We start from the raw sequence: 19091 nt of genomic DNA, 5'->3' as shown, positions 1-19091 counted from the left end.
CATGAGCAGACAGGAAAGCGACTCTGTCCTGCAGCAGCTGCAGGAGGCAAGTGCATCCCTGTGCACGTACATCTGGATACCAGTCATGGGCTGAGGAGCCCTGACCTGCTCTAGGGTGCTGCAGAGGCACAGATGTAGCCAGTTGAATGGCAGCTCTGTTATTCAGACGGTTGCATGGTTTAAATACATTACATACATTTCTACAGTGCATTAGAACAATACATTTTGGGTCAGTCAAATGCAGCTGGGCCTGGCTGGGGACTTGGGATCTCCACTGCTGCCCCCTCTGTGCTTACACAGCCAGTGCTGAGCCCCCACTGCAGGAGACAAAGCAGCTGCTCTGCCTTCCCAGGTTCACCTGCTTTCATCCCTCTCCCTCCCCCAAAGATGGGCTAACAGAACAGCAAGACCCAACACTGACTTTCCCCAGCAGCCTGAGAAGTCACAGCTCAAGGCAAGCAGGTGCAGGCAGCAGCCCTGGTGCTGTTTTATACAACACAAGCTCAGCAGCTGCTGTTGAGAGAGGGGCTCCCTGTCTTCCCCACCCACAGGAGGCCTGCGAGATTGTCAGCTCCACGGCAGCCAGGAGTCCATGCTGGGCCCCCAGTGCTCCCACCTTTGTGGCAGAAGAGCCCCTCCGGCCCTTCGCTGGCAGCCCCTGCCCCCCAGAGGGTCCCTAGGCACAGACAAGGCTGGCACCATGCTGGCTGCACAGCAGCCAGGGAGCTTGCTGGGAGAGGGGAAAAAGTCAAGCGAGAGCAGCTATGGAGACTAGGCAGAAGAAATGGACTGGGGCAGAAGGGGAGAGCTCCCATGAGAGAGCTCTGCAAAGCCACCTGCTCTTCACAGGGACAAGCCAGCACCTTCTTCCCCTTGGTGTCTAACTGCACCCAAGCCAGTCCCATGTGTTGTCCCTCTTATGTCCCCTCCTCGAGCCTCTAACCAGAGAACAGCCGTTCATTGTGGTCCCCGCTACGCCAGTGGGCAGCAGGAACTCCCCCTGAGGAAAGCAGCGTGCACGGGGTTGGGGCACCGGAGGGACAGTGGAGGAGTACAGCACACCCTCAGGGAAACGAGGGGATATCACCTGCTAAAGGCTGCTTCCCAGCCAAGCAGCTGGCATGGTGGGAAAAAAAAAGGGCCAGTGGCTGGTGTGAAGGGCTGGACGGATCCTGGCTCTGTTCATCCCAGCCCCAAGCAGGGGTGCTCAGAACCGCATGCAGGCCAAGGAACGGGAGCAGGGGGCAGGGTCCCAGCCATGCCACAGCTCCTGGCAGATTCTTACACCTCCCCCTGGCGTCTGCCCCAGGCAGGGCACCAAGCTCCAATGGAGCTGGGGAGGGCCCATGCCCAATCTGCCTGGCTCCTCCAGTTCAGCTGCAGGTTCCTCCAGCCGCATCTGCTCGCTCTACCCTGAAGGTCGAGTCCCAGCCACAGGAGCCAGCAGTGGCCCAGCTCCTCTCGCAGTGCTAGTCCGAGGTGGCCAAGCCCTGCCCGTGGCTCCCACAGCTACCACCACGAGAAGAAAGGCTTCCGGCTCTGGAAGCTCTGTGTGTAGGACTCACTGGCGGAGCGCTGGTGGGAACGTGCTGTTTCCACAATCACGGGTGGCATCTGAACCAGGTGCAGTGGACTCTTCCCATCTTTCAATGCCTGAGTCAGGTTCAGGATCTGTATGGCACAGCAGAGCAATGCCTGAGCAACAGAGAGCATCCACTCCAGCACCCTTCCTGCCACAAAGGCAGGACTAGGCTTCCTACCTCAACCATCTGTCTTCTCTATGCACAGCTTACCTGGCCTCTCATGACAGCAATCTGCTTGTGAAACTGTCCCCTGTCAAAGCCAGGGTCTTTCTGCAAGAGAGAAAGCAAAGAACACAATGAGATCCACCCACTGCTTCATGCCATGAACAAGATGCCCATTCCCCAAGTAAGCCCATCCTGCTGTCCTGTCCCATGGGTTTCCTGCTTCTCCCACATTGAATCTTCAGCTCCTGGCAGAAGGATAACCCTGCTGTGCCTCAGCTCAGAAACACTGTCAGGACCTTGACCACCTTTCTCTCCCTCCAACCTTGACAGGGAGCTCCCCAATACTACTCCCACTTATCCTCCTTCCACATCATCTTCACGCATTCCTTCAGCTCACCTTGAAGAGCTCATACAGATCTTCTTCCAGGTCCTTCACAAAGTTGGGGTCTGAGATCTTGGGAAGAATCAGGTCCTTGATCTCCTGTGAAAAGGGGATTTTGGCCTGGGGCAGCCATGCCCAGTAGAACGGATCTGTGGAAGGAAGCAGGAGACGTTAGAACTGGGGAAAGCAACACGTAGTGCCACTAGATTCCCTGCATCTGGGACACAGGGTCCAGCATTCTGCCTTCTACAGTCTCTGCTGAGGAGCTGCCCATGAACCCAGAACTTGCAGAGGCACAGCCCTAGCCCTCTCCTCTACAGTCCTTGAGGAGGATGCCCAAGCATGGAGTTGTATGGCTTGCCATGGTGCCTTGGCATAGCCTGAGGGACTCACATGCTCTCCAGGAGTCCGGGTGTTTCAAGGGAAAGGCCAAACCATTGTCTATAGCAGCCAGCTTGATGATGGGCTCCTTCACCACCACCCAGTCGCTGTCCTGGAAGGAAGTGAAGCATGTCACAAGGAGGTCCTCCCAGTAGGAACAGTCCTTCTTCTACTCCCTGCAGCCTCGCTGTCAGATCTCTGCCCTGGCTACCACAGAGGCACAGCAGCCTGTTGCCTGTTGCATGGCCCCTTAACCACAGGGAAATACAGTCTGCTTTTGGTGGAAAGGGGGACAAAACTGTTTTTCTCCCAGGCCTCACTCCAAGGTCCAGCAACACCAGTTTTCCCCAGCAACACCAGTTTTCCCCACAAAGTTCAGCTGCATTCTCACGAAGTCCCACTAGGCCACAAACCACCAAAGCAAATGGTAACAAAACGCCCAGGAGAAAAGACCAGGCCTCAACACACTTGGATGGGAAACTCCTGTCCTGCCTGCCAAGCGGGCAGCTTCCAGAAGCAGAGTCTCTGTGTTGTCCCCGCCCAGGAACAGCCACTCACCCGCACACCCGCGCTGTCCAGGGGACAGTCATACTTGATGAGCCAGTTGTCATTGCCCCGATCTGCAGGGAGATAAAACCAGCTGTGTCAGCACCAGGACCTCCCTGCACCACGCAGGGCAGAAGAACTATTCCTCAGGGGCACAGTTAGGTGCTGGATTTCTGGATGTCCCTGGATCCTCACAGCTGGCAAACTTTCACCTGAGCATCGTGTTAGATGCAGATCTGCCAGTAAACTGGCCAGCAGCCAAAGCCTCAGGTGGTGAGCAGCCCAGCAGCTGCACTATGCCTAGAGGCAGATGTCACCTGGCAGCAATTGAGCTGAGAGGAGTTTTAGGTGCAGGAAAAAGCCACGAAGACCCTATCTCCCTCCCCTCTCTCTAGCATGGTAGGACATGCGGGAGCAGGCAGCATCCAATGCCCAGCAGCCGGCCCTACCTGTGTTCCTGATGATGTAATCCAGCACCACCAGCCGCTCGAACTGCAGCAGCAGCTGCCTGTTAGTGTTCTCCGGGAGCGGCTCGGCTTCAAACCGCCGCAGCCAGTAGTCTGCATCCTTGTAGCCTTCCACAAAGAGCTGGAAGGAGCCCACCTGAAGCAAGGACAGGCTGCATTACAGAAGGCCACAGAGGCCGGGGGGGTGCCAACAGGCAGGCATGGAGGCTTGCAGCCCTACCTTGGGTGGCAGACCAATGCGGTTGAAGCGCTGGCCAACTTTCGGCACCTTCTCCAGGGCCAGCCTCTTTCCTCGGGACTTCACCCTGTCAATGGCACTGTAGTTAAAGGTCTCACTGGCCAGATACACCACCTGGAGGGACATGAGCACAGTCAGCTGGGGCCTCTGGCAAGTCACAGGACTGCCCGATAAAACCAAGACGCGGCATTTCCCACAGCTCCGCCCAGCATGAGGATCCCGCAGTTTGAGGGGAACAGTCCTAGTCTAGAGCACTTCATCTCCTAGGTCAGCAGTGCCACAACGTGCAAGCAGAGCTGTGTGGAAGCACACAAAAGCCTCCCCAGAACAAGACCCCAGCAGCTGTCCCCTCACCTTTGTGCGGGGAACAATGTTGAGTTCCAGTTTCTGGTCTACCAGGCTGGCACCTGCCTCTGACAGGTAGCCCTGGTTCAGGACAAGGCAGTCTCTCCCAAAGCAGCACGGGCAGCACAACTTCTGAAGCCACTTGGTCCACTTGGGGTTCAGCTGCCCGTATGGCTCCTCATTCTTGGGCTTGAAGACACCAATAATTTTCTGTGAGAGGGAGAGAAGAGGACTGAGTCCAGGAAGTTGACAGAGCTGGGACATCTTCCCCAGTCTACAGCAGGAACACTAAGGAACAGGTCCAGAACTGCCCCTCATTAGGATAATAACCAGCCTCCTGGGACCAGGCAAAACCCCACAGCTCCCAGGAAGGAAGTGGGCAGAGCTGGGAAGAACCCCTCTCCAGCCAGTACCCCATCCCACAAGAACAGGGTGCTGCCCAGAGACCTTTATACCCAACACGTGTCCCAAAAAACACTAGTGATAATGCACTCTCCTGGTAAACACATCAGTCTCATTCCAGCAACCTTTGGATGCCTGGGGAGAGCTACTGCTTGTCATTGGTCATTATGTCCACACAGGAAAGGGACAGCAATCCCTGCCCTGGCTCAAAAATCCATTGAACAGAGCTGATCCCAAACTGACCAGAGGAAAAGGACCATAACAGCCGAGCACCTGCAGGACCCCTGAGGAGCCAGGGCTCTGCACTGGGGCACCCAGCAGAAGGGTGGACTCTCTGGATACACTGTGGATGAGAGGGCACAGGCAGCTCCAAACTGGCCACCAGCTGGTACCAGCAGCAGTCCCAGCCCCTCAATCCAGCCTCGCACACACCAACCCAACAACGTAGGTACCCCACTGCTGCAGAGGGCACAGAAGCCTTGAACAGGGCACTGCTCCACCACTGTGCTGCCACGGCACATAGATGAGAGAAGGGCTGGGACAGGAGCAAGGCTACCTGTCAGGCATCCCTGGGGGGCTGGCAGTCCCTGCTCTGGGGTGACTCAGCAGCACATGCAACCAGGCCTTCTCCCCACGGCTACTGCTAGCCCTGGCCTGAATGGGTGTCACTTCCCCAAGCTGAGCTCCTGCCAGAATGTGGAAGTAAACATGAGTCCCAGTGCTTCAGCAGGGAACCTCAGTGCAATCTCACTGCTCTGGCAGTCTGTCAGGCCAGAGCAAGCAGCACCAAGGTTTTGTCCACTAGGAAGACAGAACGGAAGGGTTTAAGGGAACAGGATCACTTGAGCCACGTCCAGGTCACATGGTGGAGCCACTTTCCTTAGGCAGGCAGGAAGGCACCAGCCCCACATGGTTGTCACACGACTGTCAACCCCATCTTTGGATATAAGCTTGCAAAAAGATCTGTCAGGAGCTCTGGGAGCATGAAGCCCTGTGCTCCATGGAACCAATCCAGCAGAGCAAGGCCCAGCCAGGCAGGAACAGCATGGAAACAGAAACCAGAAGCAGCACAACATCCCCTTCCAGACAGACCCGTGCTGAGAGCAGCACTGACAGGGAAAACAGGTCTGCCTGGTGCCAGCAGCAATGCAGAGGGAGCCTGGCCAGCACAGAGGAGCAGCTAGCAGTGGGGTGATCATAACCACCGGGGCTGGGCAGCACAGCCCAACTGGAACAGCTCAGGCCCCAGCAGCCTCAAAGGAAATAATCAAAGAGGAAAGTTTTTTTCCCCCAATATCTTCCCCCTGCTGCCCACAATATCTACGTGCCACATTCTCTCCCATGCCAGTAGGTTGTTTTTGGTAACCCTGGGCTGCAATCACAGCAGCCAGTCACATACCACATTCGCCGACAGCAGGATAATCTGGGGGACCTGCCAGCTGACAATGCCAGCAGTACACAAACTTTGCTCCTCACACTCATGCTCTAGCAGCTGTCCTTGAGCTTGGTCTCCTATTGCCAGGCAGCTTCAAACCTGCAATCCCCAGGCAGCTCATCTGGCTGCCCACTCCAAGTCTCATATTGGGCAATAGGAGGGAGCCGGGCTGTGGCACAAGTGTGTATTTCCCCACACGCCATCAGCTGAGCTGAGAATTGCCTGCCACAGCTTCCAGGAGCCAGCTTTCACCCAAAGACGGAAAACTAGGACACACCAGGGACAACAGAGCTCACTCGTGTTTCCCTGGATGCATCCCAGCACATATGTGGCAAGGGAATCACAGGAAACAACAACAGGTCAAGTAATTGGGCAGGGAGCAGCAGATCACTGCCTGTGCTGCACGCTCATGCAGTCAGTGGCACAAAGACGGCTGCCACACAGCTGACCATGTCTACAGGGGAGTAGCTACATGCCAAGGACTTTGTGTCCACTATACCAACCACACACAGCCACAAAGAAGACATCTCACTCGGTTCAAAAAACAGGCCAAAACCAGCTCAGCCCACAGAGCCGGGGGCTTGGAGTCACCGTGTTCAGATGCTGATGCACGGGCCTGCGGGAGGGGGTGACCCCTCCTCTTTGGGCACAACGCCGCAGAAGAGGTTGAATCAGCACTTGGACACTGCTACCCCGCATTCCCGCTGCCGGTCCTGCTGTACTTCTCCCCGGGGAGGCTCAGAGCCGCTCCGGCCGCTCCTACCCCCCGCGGCCGGTCACCCCCGCCAGCGTCCCGCTCCCGGCCAGCGCCGCTCAGCCCACGGGCCTCCGGAGCTACGGGGGAGCACCACCCCTGGCTCGGCCACGCGGGGCTAGGCCCAGCTCACCCCCTGCGGGTCCTTCACGAAGTAGCTGCCGCTGGAGCCCTGCGAGATGCGCTCGGGGAAGATGCCGCGCTCGCTGGCCAGCTCAGCCCGCCGCACCACGTCGGCAAACTCGGGATCCTCGGGGAAGTCATTGCGCTCCCGCTGCGCGGCCGCCGCCGCCGCCGCTGCCGCCGCCGCCGCCGCCTGGGCCTGCGCCTGGGCCTGCGCCGCTGCCGGGCCCCGCGCCCCGCGCTCCAGCAGCGGCTGCCGCTCGCGGTCGCGGCCACCAGGGGAGCCGGGAGGGGAGGGCGGCGGGGGCGCGGCGGGCGGGAGAGCGCGCACGGCACCCCCCGGCAGCCCGTAGTCGGGGCCCTGCGCCCTCTCCGGCGACACCAGCGGGCTCGTCTCGTCCATCGCGCCGCCCGCCCGGCCCCGCCGTGCCGCTGCTGCCGCTTCCGCTTCCGTCCGCGTCACGGCGCCCCGGGGGCTGCTCCGCCCTCCGCCACACCCCAGCGGCTGCTCCGCCCCCTGCTGCGCCACGCCCAGCCCGGCTACTGCGGCCGGAACGGCGGGGGCGGCTGCGGCCATGATATCGCTGGGGCTAGTTCCGAAGCTCTCGGGCCTCGCACCGTTCGTTCGGGGAGGCCAGGGTGTGTTCGTCCCCCGTTACCCCCGCCCGTGGTCGCTGGCACCAGTGCCCCACACAAAGATGGACGCTCTTGAGTGCCCATGCCCATTGCTGCCCTTTGCAAAGATGGCGGCAGGGCGAGGGCGCTGCCCCTCCGCCGCCACGCCCGCAGTGGCGTGCTCCTTGCCCCACACAAAGATGGCGGCCGGCGAGGGCGTGCTGCGCAGTTGGCCAATGAACAGTCGCGTTGCTAGCGGTTGCCGTGGAAACGGCCAATGGCGAGCGGGGATGGACGCTGGCGGTGTGGCACCGCCCGGCGGGGAGGGGTGCTGGCAGGGGCGGTGGCGGCCACCGCCCCTCGGCGGGACGCGGTGGGGAGCGGTGCTGGCGGACAGCGCGGAGCCAGGTGAGCGCGGGCCGCGGGTCCCTGCGCCGCCAGCCCCGCCCGCCTCGCTCCTGGGCACGCGCCGGGCCCGTGAGCATTGCCACGCGTGTCCCGGTGGTGGCGCGTGCGTGTATCAGCCGAGGGTGCATGAACACACCGGGGGGTGGGCGCATCAATCGTGTGTGCGCGGACACGGCGAGGTGTGGGTGCACGAACACACCGGGGTGTGGGTGCATCACCCGCGGGGGCACAGACACGACGGGATATTGGTACCTCGGGGTGTGGGTGCATCACCCGTGGGCGCGGTCACGCCCCCGGGCACACCCCCCAGGTGGGGTATGCGCGCATCCCCGTGGGTGCGTGGCACGGGCAGGATGTCCGTGCCCTTGCCCGGGGATGCGTGATTCAGCAGGGTCGTGCACCCCTCGGCCACTGTGCGATTCGGGCTGCACTGGCGCGTTGCCCCTGCTTGCGGCGGGCGCGGTACGGGCGGCTCGGGGTGGTGGAGCCCAGCGTGGGCGCGTCCGGCTGCTGGGCGGGCTGGAGTGCTCGTAGGATGCTGTCCTCCGGGTGAAGTGTCACAGCCCGCCGTAGCACCCTCTCCTCCGCCTGGCATGGCTGGGCAGGCTGCAGGGTGGGAGCCGGCGATGCGCTCCCGGTGCCTCCCATCAGCAGAGAGCACTGTTCAGTCGCTGTTCGCCTTGGCTGGGGCCATTTCTCTGGACACAAAGCCCTGGCAAGTTCCTGTTGTGCTCCTGAGTGCCGCGTCCTGCTGGTTCATGTGGTTTAGTGCGCACTTCTTGGGTGATACGCATCCGGCTGTAAGAAGATAGACCCCGATTAGGTGCTGGGAGCCCCTTCCCATCGCTGTCACTGCCTGGGCTGCACCGGCAGCTGCTGGAGAGGCAGCGCCCAGCCCACCTGTGGGGCTGTCTCTATTCTAGTCCCTTCCCTGTGTGCTGGGGAGAGCTGTGCTGCGTGGCAGGGCTCTGTGAGGTGTGCAGGGCTTCAGGGGCTGCTTTGCAGGCAGGCAGGTTTGCACACCCTGGTAGCTGAACAAAGCTCTGAAGCCCCAGCATCCTATGTCTGTTGTCCCTCTTAGGAGGAGTGTCCTCTCATCCCTGGAGGTGAGCCAGGTCTGCCCATTCTTGATGCTGAATCTGGAAACCCCACAAGCTCTCTGTTCCCTCTCCTGAACTGCCACTGAGCACAATCCAGCAAGCTTCTCCTCTCCAAAACACTTGTTTCTGCCTGGGACTGCCCCAGCAAAGCTGAGCCTGCACAGTGCAGGACCTCTGGCATTCTGGTGGGGTGCCATGACAGAGGCAGCCAGTTCCTGCCACACTGCTCTTCCTGCCACTCACTCACATTTCACAGGGCTATGACCCCCGTGGGCTCACATCTCCCTGAGCCCTGCAGTGGGGAGGGCAGCAACCCGAACCTGGCGGCTGGGGTTTCAGAGCCTAGACAGGGCAGCTGTGCTCCTGGGGTCACTTCCTCATCTGTGCTGTGCCCTAGCAGAGCTGTCCCCAGGGCAGACAGGTGCCTCTGTGCAAGCTGAGAGGATGCAAGGGCTCTGGGCAAGCCGAACTGGTCTCCCTGCCCAGCAGCTCTCTGTGCCTCTCCCTGCCAGCTCTCGTCCTGCTGTGCTGGAGGCTGTTGCCATGACCCTCACCAAAGGCTCCTTCACCTACTCCAGCGGGGAGGAGTACCGCGGCGAGTGGAAAGAAGGTGAGATGTGGCAGGAGGGAACAGTGCCACCTGTGCTAGGGGATAAGCAAACCCCTCATCTCTGCCCAGCTCCACGGCAGGGGCAGGTCCCTCCTCTGTCCAGTGCTGCCCATTTCTGCTCTCACTTAGGTCGCAGGCACGGCATCGGACAGCTGACGTTTGCTGATGGCACCGCTTACGTGGGGCACTTTGAGAACGGGCTCTTCCACGGCTGTGGCGTGCTCACCTTCTCCGATGGCTCCAGGTGGGCACGGCACTCCTGTGTACACCTCCCTGGGCATTCCCCATTGCCGTGGGGAGCTGCTGCCTCAGGAGATCCTCCCACACAGGTACGAGGGGGAGTTTGTGCAGGGCAAGTTCAATGGCGTTGGAGTCTTCACCCGCTGTGACAACATGACCTTTGAGGGCGAGTTCAAAGGCGGGCGCGTGTATGGCTTCGGTGAGTGCTGGTGGCATGGTGCAGGCATCTGCACGGCCCCTGCTGAGCACAGCCCCTTCCAGCATCTCCTGCTTCGTCCCCCCTTCCCTGGCCCCATCCCTGGTGGGTGCAGCTCCCTGCCTCTCCACTCCCAGCCCTTGCCTCACCTCCCCAGGTCTCCTGACCTTCCCTGATGGCTCCCACGGCGTGCCCCGCAACGAGGGCTTCTTTGAGAACAACAAGCTGCTGCGGCGGGAGAAGTGCACGGCCATCATCCAGAGGGCCCAGGGCGCCTCCAAGTCTGCCCACAGCCTGACAGTGTGATGGTGCCCCACATCCCCCCCCACCATAGCAGGGACCCCCTACTTGGGCACTGACTGGCCCTGCTGGCCCTGGAGAAGAGATGTGGCACTGCTGGGTGCCTCCCTGCCCTTCGTCCCCTCCAAGCATCCTCCTGATGCTGGAGGGGAAGGGACCCTCCGCTCTCCACCCAAGTGCCCTGGGGCAGCCGTGGTGCCTTCTCTTTCTGGCTTAGCCCTGGCACCTGCTGGAGCAGCAGAAGGACAGGGTGGCAGGGGCTTGGCCCTTCTTCCCTCCAGGAAGACTGTGTACCACTACGGCTGCTAGCCAGCTGCAGAGGATGGAGCAGGGGGGTAGAGGCTGGTCCCTGACCCCACTGCCAGGGTGCCTTGGCTGGAAGCTGCTGACTGAATCGTGTGCCCCTAGAGGGGCAGCTCCTGGCTCGCTTTGCTGCCCTGGTCCTGGAGGCAGGGTAGGTACCCTGGGCATTCCGTGACCTGCACCCTCAGCCCTGGGTGACTGGCCATCCCCGTGCATGCCCAGGGTGCGGTGACATTGTGTCCCCAAAGAACCCAGCCTGCTCTCAGGGCCAGCCAATGGGCTGTGTTCCCCTCATCCCTGTGCCAATCCACCCATCCACCCACTGCCTTGGGGACATCAGCAGCAGCATCCCCACCAAAAGGGACTGGGGAACGCCCAGCCTGGTGCATGCTGGTGGAGGATGGTAGCAGTGGTGAGCAAGGAGAAGGGTCAGCTGGAGCCTGGATGAGGAACACGAGCAGGGCTGCATGGGGTGCCAGGGCTGGAGCAGGAGGCCTGGGCAGGGTGAGAGGGGATAGAGGTATGGCGAAGGGGCAGGCAGGGGGCACACAGTTCCCCATTTTGCCCCCCATATGCATCCTTCATCTCCCCACTGCATGCTCACTGTCACCCCCGGTGCGGTCTGGCTGGCTGTGGCACAGGGGTCCTGGCAGCCCTCACTGCCCAGTGCAGGGGCTGTGCCCTCCCTGCCAGTCTGCCTGCACCAGGTCCCGTGCCTTGCTGTGACCCTGCCTTGTGTTGCTGCCTGCACGGGCCTCAGCTGAGTAAACCATGTTGCCAAACACCCGTGCCATGTCTTTTTTGCTGGGAGCAGGGATGGTGCAGTGGCCTTGCAGACAGGACTGCAGACACAGAGAGGAGATGCCAGGTTTATTCATGGCACAAGGATCCACCCCTTCCCATGTGAAAACAACTGGACCCTGGGGGCTGGCAGAGATGCAGGCTGGCCTGTGGTTGCCCTCCTCTACTCACTGCCCAGTGCAGCCCAGTCCAACAAAAAAGAGTAACATGGGCGGCCCTCTCCTGGCCACCTCCCAGTGTCCCCAGAGTGTCCCCAGTTCCCAGGGTCCCTGACTCCTGCACCTTCCCGGTGTGGGAAGGAGCAGGTGGAGAACACCTCACAACCAGCCATTGGCACTGAAGGTGCTCCTCAGCTCTTCAACCTGGGCAGGGCTCAGAGGGGCCAGGGGTGCACGGCAGGGACCTCCGTAGTAGCCAAACCACTCCATGGCCTTCTTCAGTCCTGGGATCCCAAACTGGCGGGTGACCTGTGGGAGGGAGGGCATGGAGGCTTTCTGGCTCCCATGGGCCAGCATGCCCTCTGGGCTCTGCTGTGCAGCCCCTGCTCCTTTGCTCACCATCACTCCTGTCCTCCCCATGTGGGGCTGCAAGGCTGGCAGGGCATGAGGTGTCTGCAGCCCCCCATGAAGTGCCCACTGTGGGGTGGGGGTGCAGAGCACACCCACACAGGACTCCACACTGAAGCTCTGTGCCATGCTGGGCTCTGCAGCAGGGACAGGCCACTCCATAGTGGGATGAGGGGGCCAGGAAGGAGCAGCTCTTCCCCCCCACACACTGCTGCCTATAAATAGCCAGCAAGGCACTCACAGAGGGTCAGGCAGTGCCCGGTGCCATTGGACAGGCTGTTCCTTAACATAACAAGGCTGGCATTTCCCACCTTCTTACCTCCAGCTTGTCTCGGCTCACTGGCCAAGGTGCTGAGCCGTCCTGTCCCCCCGATCCACCCCTCCACCCACTGCAGCCCCAGGGACCTCCATTCTTTGCCTGTGTCATGGTCTGGCACCCTCTCCCCTCAGCATCCCAGGGGCTCTGCCTGCTCACCGCCATGTTGGGCTCAATGAGGCGGTGCTGCAGGTCACAGGCCTCCTGCCACTGGCCCTTGCGGCACAGGTGGTCCAGCTGACATAATGGGTCACCCAGAACGTTGGCGAGGGCACACACACCCCCAGAGGCACCTAGAGACACCAGGACACACTGGCAGCCAGCTCAACATGCTGTGCCTAGCCAACACCTCCCAGCCTCTCACCTGCCTCCCCCTGCCAGTGTCCCCAGACAGTGCCCCAGCCAAGGATGGGCAGCTGCACTTACCCACAGCATAGCTCGCCAGCAGGAAGCTGGCTGATCCTGCCAGCACCTGGAAATCCTCCTGCCTTGTCTTGTGGACCATCAGCCCCATGCGGGTGATCTGTGGAGAGACATGCTATGCCCTAGGGCAGGCATCACCCAGTGCCCCTTGCTGCAGGGTGCCTGCTGGCAGCCCTGGGTCCAGGGAAGGGCTGCAAGTCCCAGTTCCCCATTCCCAGCTTAAATCCAGGTTTGGTGGTGAGCAGCCTGGGAAAGTCCTGCCCCACTCACGTCCCCACCGCTGTCCTTGATCCCAATGATGTTCGGGTGCTGAGCCAAGGTGATGACAGCCTCCATGGGCAGGTCCAGGCCGGTGTTGGCAGGGACACTGTACAGCACCACAGGGATGGGGGATGCGTCGCCAACCTGCAGGCAGCCAGGCAGATTGCAGTAGCTGGGGTGGGCTGGGGACACATTGGATGCATGTATCCTGCTGCCCCAGCTGGAGCTGCTGGCAGGCACTGGACATGGCTCACCTCCGTGTAGTGATGGACCAGGGCAGCAGTGGTCATGGCCCCCCGGTAATAGCAGGGTGTCACAACCAGCGCCACATCAGCCCCTGCCTCTGCCATGCTGACTGTCAGCTCAATGGTGGCCTGGGTGGCTGGGGAGGAGGCAAAGAGGTGAAGGGTGCTCCAGGGGGGCACATGGCCCCTGCACACCCCCCAGGCACTCACATTCACAGCCCGAGCCAGCCAGCAGCAAGCGGTCCCTGGGCAGAGCCCGGCGCACACAGCTCACCACCTCCACCCTCTCACGGGATGTCAGGTATGGATACTCCCCGTTGGAACCCAGTGCCACCAGCCCTAGAGCACAAATGTGGGGAGAGCAGAGCTCAGGCACAGGAGAAGGGTGCCAGTACTGTCAGGTACCCCCATTACTCTCACTCCCTTCTTTGCTGCTGGCAGCCAGGCAGAGCTCCAGAGCCCACAGTGTGCCCTCTCCTATGTCCTTGCAGTCCCAGCCTCCTGGTCAGAAGAGAGGAGACTCTGGGGAACACCCTTGTGAGGCTGCAGCCTCTTCTGCAGTTCCTCTCCTATTATCTGTTAATTCTTGGCAATTGACAGATACATATCCCCTGAATTTTTGAGAGTGTGCATGGGACAGCAGTGCATAGGTTAAAGCCTGCAGCTAGGTGTGGAGCATGTGTGCAAGCCTGCACATGTGTAGAGTGCGTGTGCAAGCACGTGCTGGAATGTGGTGGGGGTGTGCAAGGACACACGCATGTGCCTGGGCACATGCCATGCAAAGGGCCCCAGGTGGGTGGCGGGAGGGGTTGGCAGCCCCGGAGCAAAGTCCGGCTGGAGGCTGAGCACCCTTGTGAAGCTGGCAGGCTGCTGCACAGCCTCTGTGGCTGGCAGGGATCTGACGGGAGCCTGCATGGAGAAGGACGGTGGGCAGTGCTTACCTCGGAAAGGGGTGCTGGCATAGCGGTGCAGGTTCCCCTCCAGCTGGGCATAGTCCACCTCCTGTGTGGGTGAGAAAGGGGTGGTGAGGGGTGGGAAGATACCCCCAAGATTGAGCGAGGGCTCTGATCGCTGGGGAGTGCTGAGCCCCCGGCACTGCCTGGGTGCTGCCCGGTGCAGAGCTGCCAAGGCAGGCCGGAGGGAGGAGGTGAGGCAGGTGCTGAATGCCATGGTGGCTGGGTGCTGCCGCTGGCTGTGCTGCTTGCCTCGCCAGGGGGCTGTTAATGTTTGACGGGGCACGTGAGAGACCCGCAACCCTGCAGGGCAGATGACATGGGGGATGGTACCAGATGAGCTCAGGTTGTTCTTCCCCCTTCAGGAGCTGGCTGCAAGGAGCTCAGCGCCCCTCCAGGTGAGCTTTGGCCACCGCGGCCGTGTTTTCGCTTCTGCTTGCCAACCCTGGCAGCCATCCCTCTGCCTTGTACAGGGCTGGGCTGCAAGGCCAGGGAGGGACCAGGCATTGCAAGCAGTCCACGGCTTGGTCAGGGATCACCTGATCCAGCTGTCAGTGTAGGGTCTCCTGTAAGCGGGTGAGTGTGAGCATTTCCATATAGGGAGCAGTGAGCACTGCACTCAGCATGTGTGCAAAGGGGCCACGTGTCCCCTGGGGATGGCTGCAGCAGGAAAGGCAAAAGGACAAGGAGCCATCCAACCCCACAGAGTGGCTGTCCAGCACAGGTACAGCTGCTGCTCTCTGGCACAGCCCCAGCCTTCAGCACAACGTGGACCCAGGTTGAGCCGTCCTCTATGCATTTTTCCTCCCTGAGCTTGCCCAGGTGCAACTTTGAAGGACAGTGTGCAATCAGGGTGTCCTGCAGCGAGGAGTCCTGCCCTTGAACCACTTGGTGTCACTAATACTTGAGTCCTAGTGATAGGAGGCAGGGCTCATCATGCTGCCAGATAACCCTGCTACCAGGATAACCCAGCTTCCTCAGGCCCATCAACCTTGAGCAGGCTGCCCAACCTCAAAGCCACGTGGAGCCAAACACTGCTCTTTGCTGACTTTTATTGACACAGACAAGCCTTGTCTGGATCCCGCTCCTTGGAGCTGAGCCCAGCCCCTGGTCCCTGCCTGGTGCCATCATGCAGGGACCTCCATCTCCCCCTGCAGCTGCTCCTTGGTCTCCAGCGCCTGCTCCTTGGTCTCCAGTGCCTGGCGTGTGTCCACCTGCCACTGCTGCACCAGGTCTGTTGGGGTCTTGCCGGCCTGTAAGAGTGGGCAGAGAGGGGCTGGGCACAGGGTGGTGCAACATGGCGGTGCAGCAAATGGCATCAGTGCTGGCCCCACACACTCACCTCATTCTTGGCCATCATGTCAGCCCCGTGCAGGATCAGTGTTTTGATGATCTTGTAGCGACTGAGCCGTGTGGCATCATGCAGTGCTGTGTCACCTTCCTGTGAGAGACAGCTTCACTGGAGATTGTGGCCCAGGGACAAGGACCCTCTTGCCTGTCCCCACCACTTCTCCCCAGCCCCCAGCACATCAATTGTCCACATGGACAAAGGGAATTGTTCCTGTCCCAGACAGGCTGTGGCTGCAACCACCCTGGGGCAGGGATGTGTGTGTCCACATGTGCCCCTCTGTGGGTGCTGGAAGCCCTCGGAGGGGTCAACAAAGGGAGGGGGATCAGTGTTGCCCCCCAGCGATGCCTGCATGGCTGCAGCACTCACCCTGTCCGGGGCATTGATATTCACCCCGCAGTGGATGAGATGCTCCACAATGTCAAGGTGTCCAGTTCGGGTGGCCACGTGTAGGGGGGTGCTGAGCAGCTTGAGGAGGAATGAGATGGACATCAGGGGGGATCAGCACCCACACCTGCTAACCCAACAGAGGGTCAGCTGTGGTACTCTAGGGTATGCCTCTGCCCCTGGCACAACCCTGTGACCTGCTCTGCCCTGCTCACCTTGTCCTTCACATTGAGGTCTGCCCCACGGTCCTGCAGCAGTTTGACAACATCCAGGTGTCCACCCCGGCAGGCCCAGTGCACGGCAGTGCAGTCCAGCTGGTCATACAGTGCTGTGTCATGGTGGGGGACACCCCTACCCCATGTCTGTCTCCTGCCCCATCAGGTCCCCGTGCTTGAGCTGAGCTGGCAGAGCCCTGCCTGCAGCCACTTTCATGATGGGGACAGCACTGCCCCACTGCAGGGTCCCCAGGAGTTCTGGCTGCAACACACCCAGATGCTCAGACCAGCACGCAGCTGGATGCAGGGTTCAGCCTCACCCGGTCCCTGAAGTCAACAGTGGCCCCACTGTCCAGCAGCTTCTGCAGGATTTCCATGTGTCCCTCCAGCGAGGAGCGGTGCAGGGCTGTGCGGTGGAACTGGGGGACAGGGTGGCACATTGGCGGATGGATGCATCCTCCCCTCCCAGTCTGGTTGTACCCCCAGCCCCGTCCCAAGGGCCCCAGCCCTCACCCACAGACATGGTGGGGCATGGCACAGGCAGGGGGCAACCAGTGGCTGCCAGGGATGCTACCTCATCACACGTGTCGGGGGAGCCACCGTCTGCCAGAAACTTCTCAATGATGTGCATCTTGCCCTGGACAGCGGCTCGTAGGAAGGTCTCTGGCTCCACAGGACCCTCCTGGCAATGGGACAGGCTCAGGGCTGGGGCAGCACAGGGGTGCAGGAGAGGGGACAACATGGGGGCCCCCCTGCCCTGCTTCCCCAGGGAGGTCTCTGAGCGGCAGGGTGACCAGGGGGTGGCCTGTGGGTGGTCCAGCCCCTATCCTAGCAAACCCCCTCCTGCATCTTGGGACCCTGTGACGTACAATCTCCAGGGGCTCAGGTGGTGGAGCGGGCTCGGGGGTGGCCGCCCGCTCTGCCCGGCGCTGCCGGCGCTGCTTGCGGAGCTCGATGAGTCGTTGGATGCTCCCCACATCGATGATCTCCCGCCTCAGATCCACTGAACTCCTCCGCACCTTCTCCTGGCCCTGGTGAGCACACACAGTGCCCTGTTTCACTTGTCTGTCACCAGCCACCCCTGGCCACTCTGCACCCCAACCCACTCACCTTGATGGCCTCAAGACCCCAGTTCCTGGGGCCACAGCGTTTCTCCTCCTCCAGCTCAGGTGTGTTCATCCGCTCCACGGCCGGCGGCTCCCGTGCACCATCTCCTTTGAGTTTCTGCACAGGCACAGTGGGTGCTGAATGGTCTTGTCTGGGCACAGAGCAGCCCCACTGCCTCCATCCTCAGCCTGCCAGGGAAGGTGGCCCTGGGCATGGCTCCACTCGCCACTGAGGTCTGCGGGGTGTTTGGCAGCCCTTGGGCTTGCGCGTGCCTGCCCACCCTGCTTGGTAAGCTTGGGCACCTGCAGGCTGCTCAGTTCTGCTCCATAGGCTACAGCTGCTGGGTTGGGAACTTGAGCCCTTGAGAGCCCTTGGACACCTTCATATATCCCCCCAGATGGCAAGGTCGGTGCCAGCCTCCTCATGTCCCTAAGGATGGACAGAGTACAATGGGGGTTCCTACTACAGCCCAGGAAGGTTCCCCTATCCTATGGACTCACCTCCTCCTTCTCCTCCTCTGCCAGCTTCTGCTCAATGAGCTCCTTGGCCCGTTCCACATCCAGCTCCATGTCTGCCTGCAGTGCACAGTCCTGTGCAGGATGTGTCCTCTTCTTGCTGCCACAGGCAGGGAGTCCCCAGTCCTGGCTCCTGGTGCTGCCGGGCGGCTTCGCTGGCCGTGGGGCTTTATGCTGCTGGCCCCTCTGTCCCACAGCCCAAGGGCACCAACAGCTGTGGCTGCTCCACGTGACTGGGGCAGCTTTGCCATGAGCTCACCCTCCTGCTTTCTGGTGCCTGTGACTCACCTCTCCAGCCCCACACCCTCTTAAAGAGACCCCCCACACACACCCCGGGTTGACCAGGACACCTGTGCTTGTTATGGGGAGCTGTGGTGTGCAGAACCTGTGACAGCCAGTCAAAAGAGGGTCAACAGAGCAGGGACATGATCCAGGGTCATCCCACAGGCATGGCACCTATGCCTGTGTCATCCACCCTGGGCAAGCAAGATGCTGCCATGGCTCTCATCACCTGTCTGTGCAAACAGATGCTGCAGCAGCCACCAACATTGCCCGAGGCTCCCTGGCACCTTGGGCAATGGGGGCTGAAGGGGGGCACCTGCCCACCCCAAAGGGAGGCAATGGGTCCTTTCAAGCCTCTCAGACAGCAGCAGGCAGCATAGGATGCCAGGAGTCATGGCCCTTCTGTGCTGCTTTAGAGGATGACCTCAGGTGTGGAACATTCCGAGCAGCCCTGCCAGGGTCCCTGAGGCTGCCTGGCCTCCCCCGTAGCACATGGCAGCCTGGCAGCAGCAGACTGGCCTCACATGGGGCCAACAGGCAGAGCAGGCAGCTATTCCCGGCAGCAGGAACATTGTTCAACCCTCCTGAGCACTCCCCCGTTGTAAGATGAGGCCAACACAGCCTTGTGCTGGGACAGTTAATGCGCTGGGCACCGTCCACCAGCACAGGACCTGGGGGAGGGACAGAGAGCTACACGTCACAGTTACTCTCCTGGGCAGTTCCCAGGGCCATCCTTGGGTGCCCTTTCCCATGAGTGTGACAGCCTTCCACAGCAGAAAGACACTATTTTCACCAGGCAGGCCATGGTGGCCATAAAGGTCGTCTTGGGACTGTTCCCCTCCACAGAGTGTCCCATCTAGCTCAAGGGCAGACACAAGCTTAAACCTTCAAAGGGGAAGCACCAGGAAAGGAAGGTGGAGACCCCAAACTGAGAAGCAGTTGAGATGACAACGGGACAATGCTGGGGAAGGATCCTGGCAGGCAAACAGCTGGGGCTAGCAGGACAGGGTCAGGGTGGCACTAAGGAGCAGAGCTGAGGTGTCCAGGCTACCCTTGACCATCTTGTGCCCATTCTGACA

The 19091-nt window shown here is 61.0% G+C and overlaps 4 protein-coding genes across 5 annotated transcripts; 1 reads left to right on the top strand and 3 right to left on the bottom strand.

The window, feature by feature from the left end:
- Window positions 1-135: 135 nt before the first annotated feature.
- Window positions 136-7552, bottom strand: PI4K2A (phosphatidylinositol 4-kinase type 2 alpha). The gene is made up of 9 exons (XM_063405490.1): window positions 6832-7552; window positions 4117-4317; window positions 3745-3876; window positions 3507-3660; window positions 3070-3131; window positions 2524-2623; window positions 2146-2279; window positions 1794-1853; window positions 136-1671 (listed from the first exon to the last, which is right to left on the bottom strand). The coding sequence occupies exons 1-9, from the start codon at window positions 7396-7398 to the stop codon at window positions 1510-1512; spliced, it is 1572 nt and encodes a 523-aa protein (XP_063261560.1). The 5' UTR covers window positions 7399-7552; the 3' UTR covers window positions 136-1509.
- Window positions 7553-7719: 167 nt separating this feature from the next.
- On the top strand, window positions 7720-11375 carry MORN4 (MORN repeat containing 4). Its single transcript, XM_063405508.1, has 5 exons — window positions 7720-7844; window positions 9457-9554; window positions 9684-9798; window positions 9884-9993; window positions 10148-11375. The coding sequence occupies exons 2-5, from the start codon at window positions 9488-9490 to the stop codon at window positions 10294-10296; spliced, it is 441 nt and encodes a 146-aa protein (XP_063261578.1). The 5' UTR covers window positions 7720-7844; window positions 9457-9487; the 3' UTR covers window positions 10297-11375.
- A 98-nt stretch (window positions 11376-11473) lies between these two features.
- HOGA1 (4-hydroxy-2-oxoglutarate aldolase 1) lies at window positions 11474-14686 on the bottom strand. 2 transcript variants are annotated; one of them, XM_063405503.1, is made up of 7 exons: window positions 14147-14652; window positions 13416-13544; window positions 13215-13342; window positions 12970-13104; window positions 12703-12799; window positions 12436-12569; window positions 11474-11861 (listed from the first exon to the last, which is right to left on the bottom strand). In XM_063405503.1, exons 1-7 carry the CDS (start codon window positions 14373-14375, stop codon window positions 11712-11714), a joined length of 1002 nt encoding a protein of 333 aa, XP_063261573.1. In that variant the 5' UTR covers window positions 14376-14652; the 3' UTR covers window positions 11474-11711. The 2 variants fall into 2 exon arrangements, with proteins under 2 accessions (XP_063261573.1, XP_063261574.1); XM_063405504.1 differs by lacking the exon at window positions 12436-12569 and having other exon boundaries at window positions 14147-14686.
- Window positions 14687-15094: 408 nt separating this feature from the next.
- Window positions 15095-18983, bottom strand: ANKRD2 (ankyrin repeat domain 2). Its single transcript, XM_063405505.1, has 9 exons — window positions 17716-18983; window positions 17219-17332; window positions 16978-17139; window positions 16683-16790; window positions 16429-16527; window positions 16109-16207; window positions 15876-15974; window positions 15501-15599; window positions 15095-15411 (listed from the first exon to the last, which is right to left on the bottom strand). Exons 1-9 carry the CDS (start codon window positions 17782-17784, stop codon window positions 15286-15288), a joined length of 975 nt encoding a protein of 324 aa, XP_063261575.1. The 5' UTR covers window positions 17785-18983; the 3' UTR covers window positions 15095-15285.
- Between the last annotated feature and the right edge of the window lie 108 nt (window positions 18984-19091).

This window comes from Prinia subflava, chromosome 9 (genome assembly GCF_021018805.1).
Source record: "Prinia subflava isolate CZ2003 ecotype Zambia chromosome 9, Cam_Psub_1.2, whole genome shotgun sequence".
NCBI lineage: Eukaryota > Metazoa > Chordata > Aves > Passeriformes > Cisticolidae > Prinia > Prinia subflava.
This window is presented reverse-complemented; position numbering and strand designations above follow the sequence as displayed.

What these genes read in the sequence shown, in the direction of transcription:
- MORN4 (XM_063405508.1), top strand. Translation starts at nt 9,488, where the DNA reads ATGACCCTCACCAAAGGCTCCTTCACCTACTCCAGCGGGGAGGAGTAC. An exon ending in ACCTTCTCCGATGGCTCCAG is followed by an intron (nt 9,799 to 9,883) that starts GTGGGCACGGCA and finishes CCTCCCACACAG; the next exon opens with GTACGAGGGGGAGTTTGTGC. An exon ending in CGGGCGCGTGTATGGCTTCG is followed by an intron (nt 9,994 to 10,147) that starts GTGAGTGCTGGT and finishes TCACCTCCCCAG; the next exon opens with GTCTCCTGACCTTCCCTGAT.
- HOGA1 (XM_063405503.1), bottom strand. Translation starts at nt 14,375, where the DNA reads ATGGCATTCAGCACCTGCCTCACCTCCTCCCTCCGGCCTGCCTTGGCA. An exon ending in TGCCAGCACCCCTTTCCGAG is followed by an intron (nt 13,545 to 14,146) that starts GTAAGCACTGCC and finishes TTTGTGCTCTAG; the next exon opens with GGCTGGTGGCACTGGGTTCC. An exon ending in TGGTCCATCACTACACGGAG is followed by an intron (nt 13,105 to 13,214) that starts GTGAGCCATGTC and finishes GGCTGCCTGCAG; the next exon opens with GTTGGCGACGCATCCCCCAT.
- PI4K2A (XM_063405490.1), bottom strand. Translation starts at nt 7,398, where the DNA reads ATGGCCGCAGCCGCCCCCGCCGTTCCGGCCGCAGTAGCCGGGCTGGGC. An exon ending in TTACATCATCAGGAACACAG is followed by an intron (nt 3,132 to 3,506) that starts GTAGGGCCGGCT and finishes ATCTCCCTGCAG; the next exon opens with ATCGGGGCAATGACAACTGG. An exon ending in TGGACAGCGCGGGTGTGCGG is followed by an intron (nt 2,624 to 3,069) that starts GTGAGTGGCTGT and finishes ACTTCCTTCCAG; the next exon opens with GACAGCGACTGGGTGGTGGT.
- ANKRD2 (XM_063405505.1), bottom strand. Translation starts at nt 17,784, where the DNA reads ATGGAGCTGGATGTGGAACGGGCCAAGGAGCTCATTGAGCAGAAGCTG. An exon ending in GGGGTCTTGAGGCCATCAAG is followed by an intron (nt 17,140 to 17,218) that starts GTGAGTGGGTTG and finishes TGTGCTCACCAG; the next exon opens with GGCCAGGAGAAGGTGCGGAG. An exon ending in ACATGATGGCCAAGAATGAG is followed by an intron (nt 15,412 to 15,500) that starts GTGAGTGTGTGG and finishes CCACTCTTACAG; the next exon opens with GCCGGCAAGACCCCAACAGA.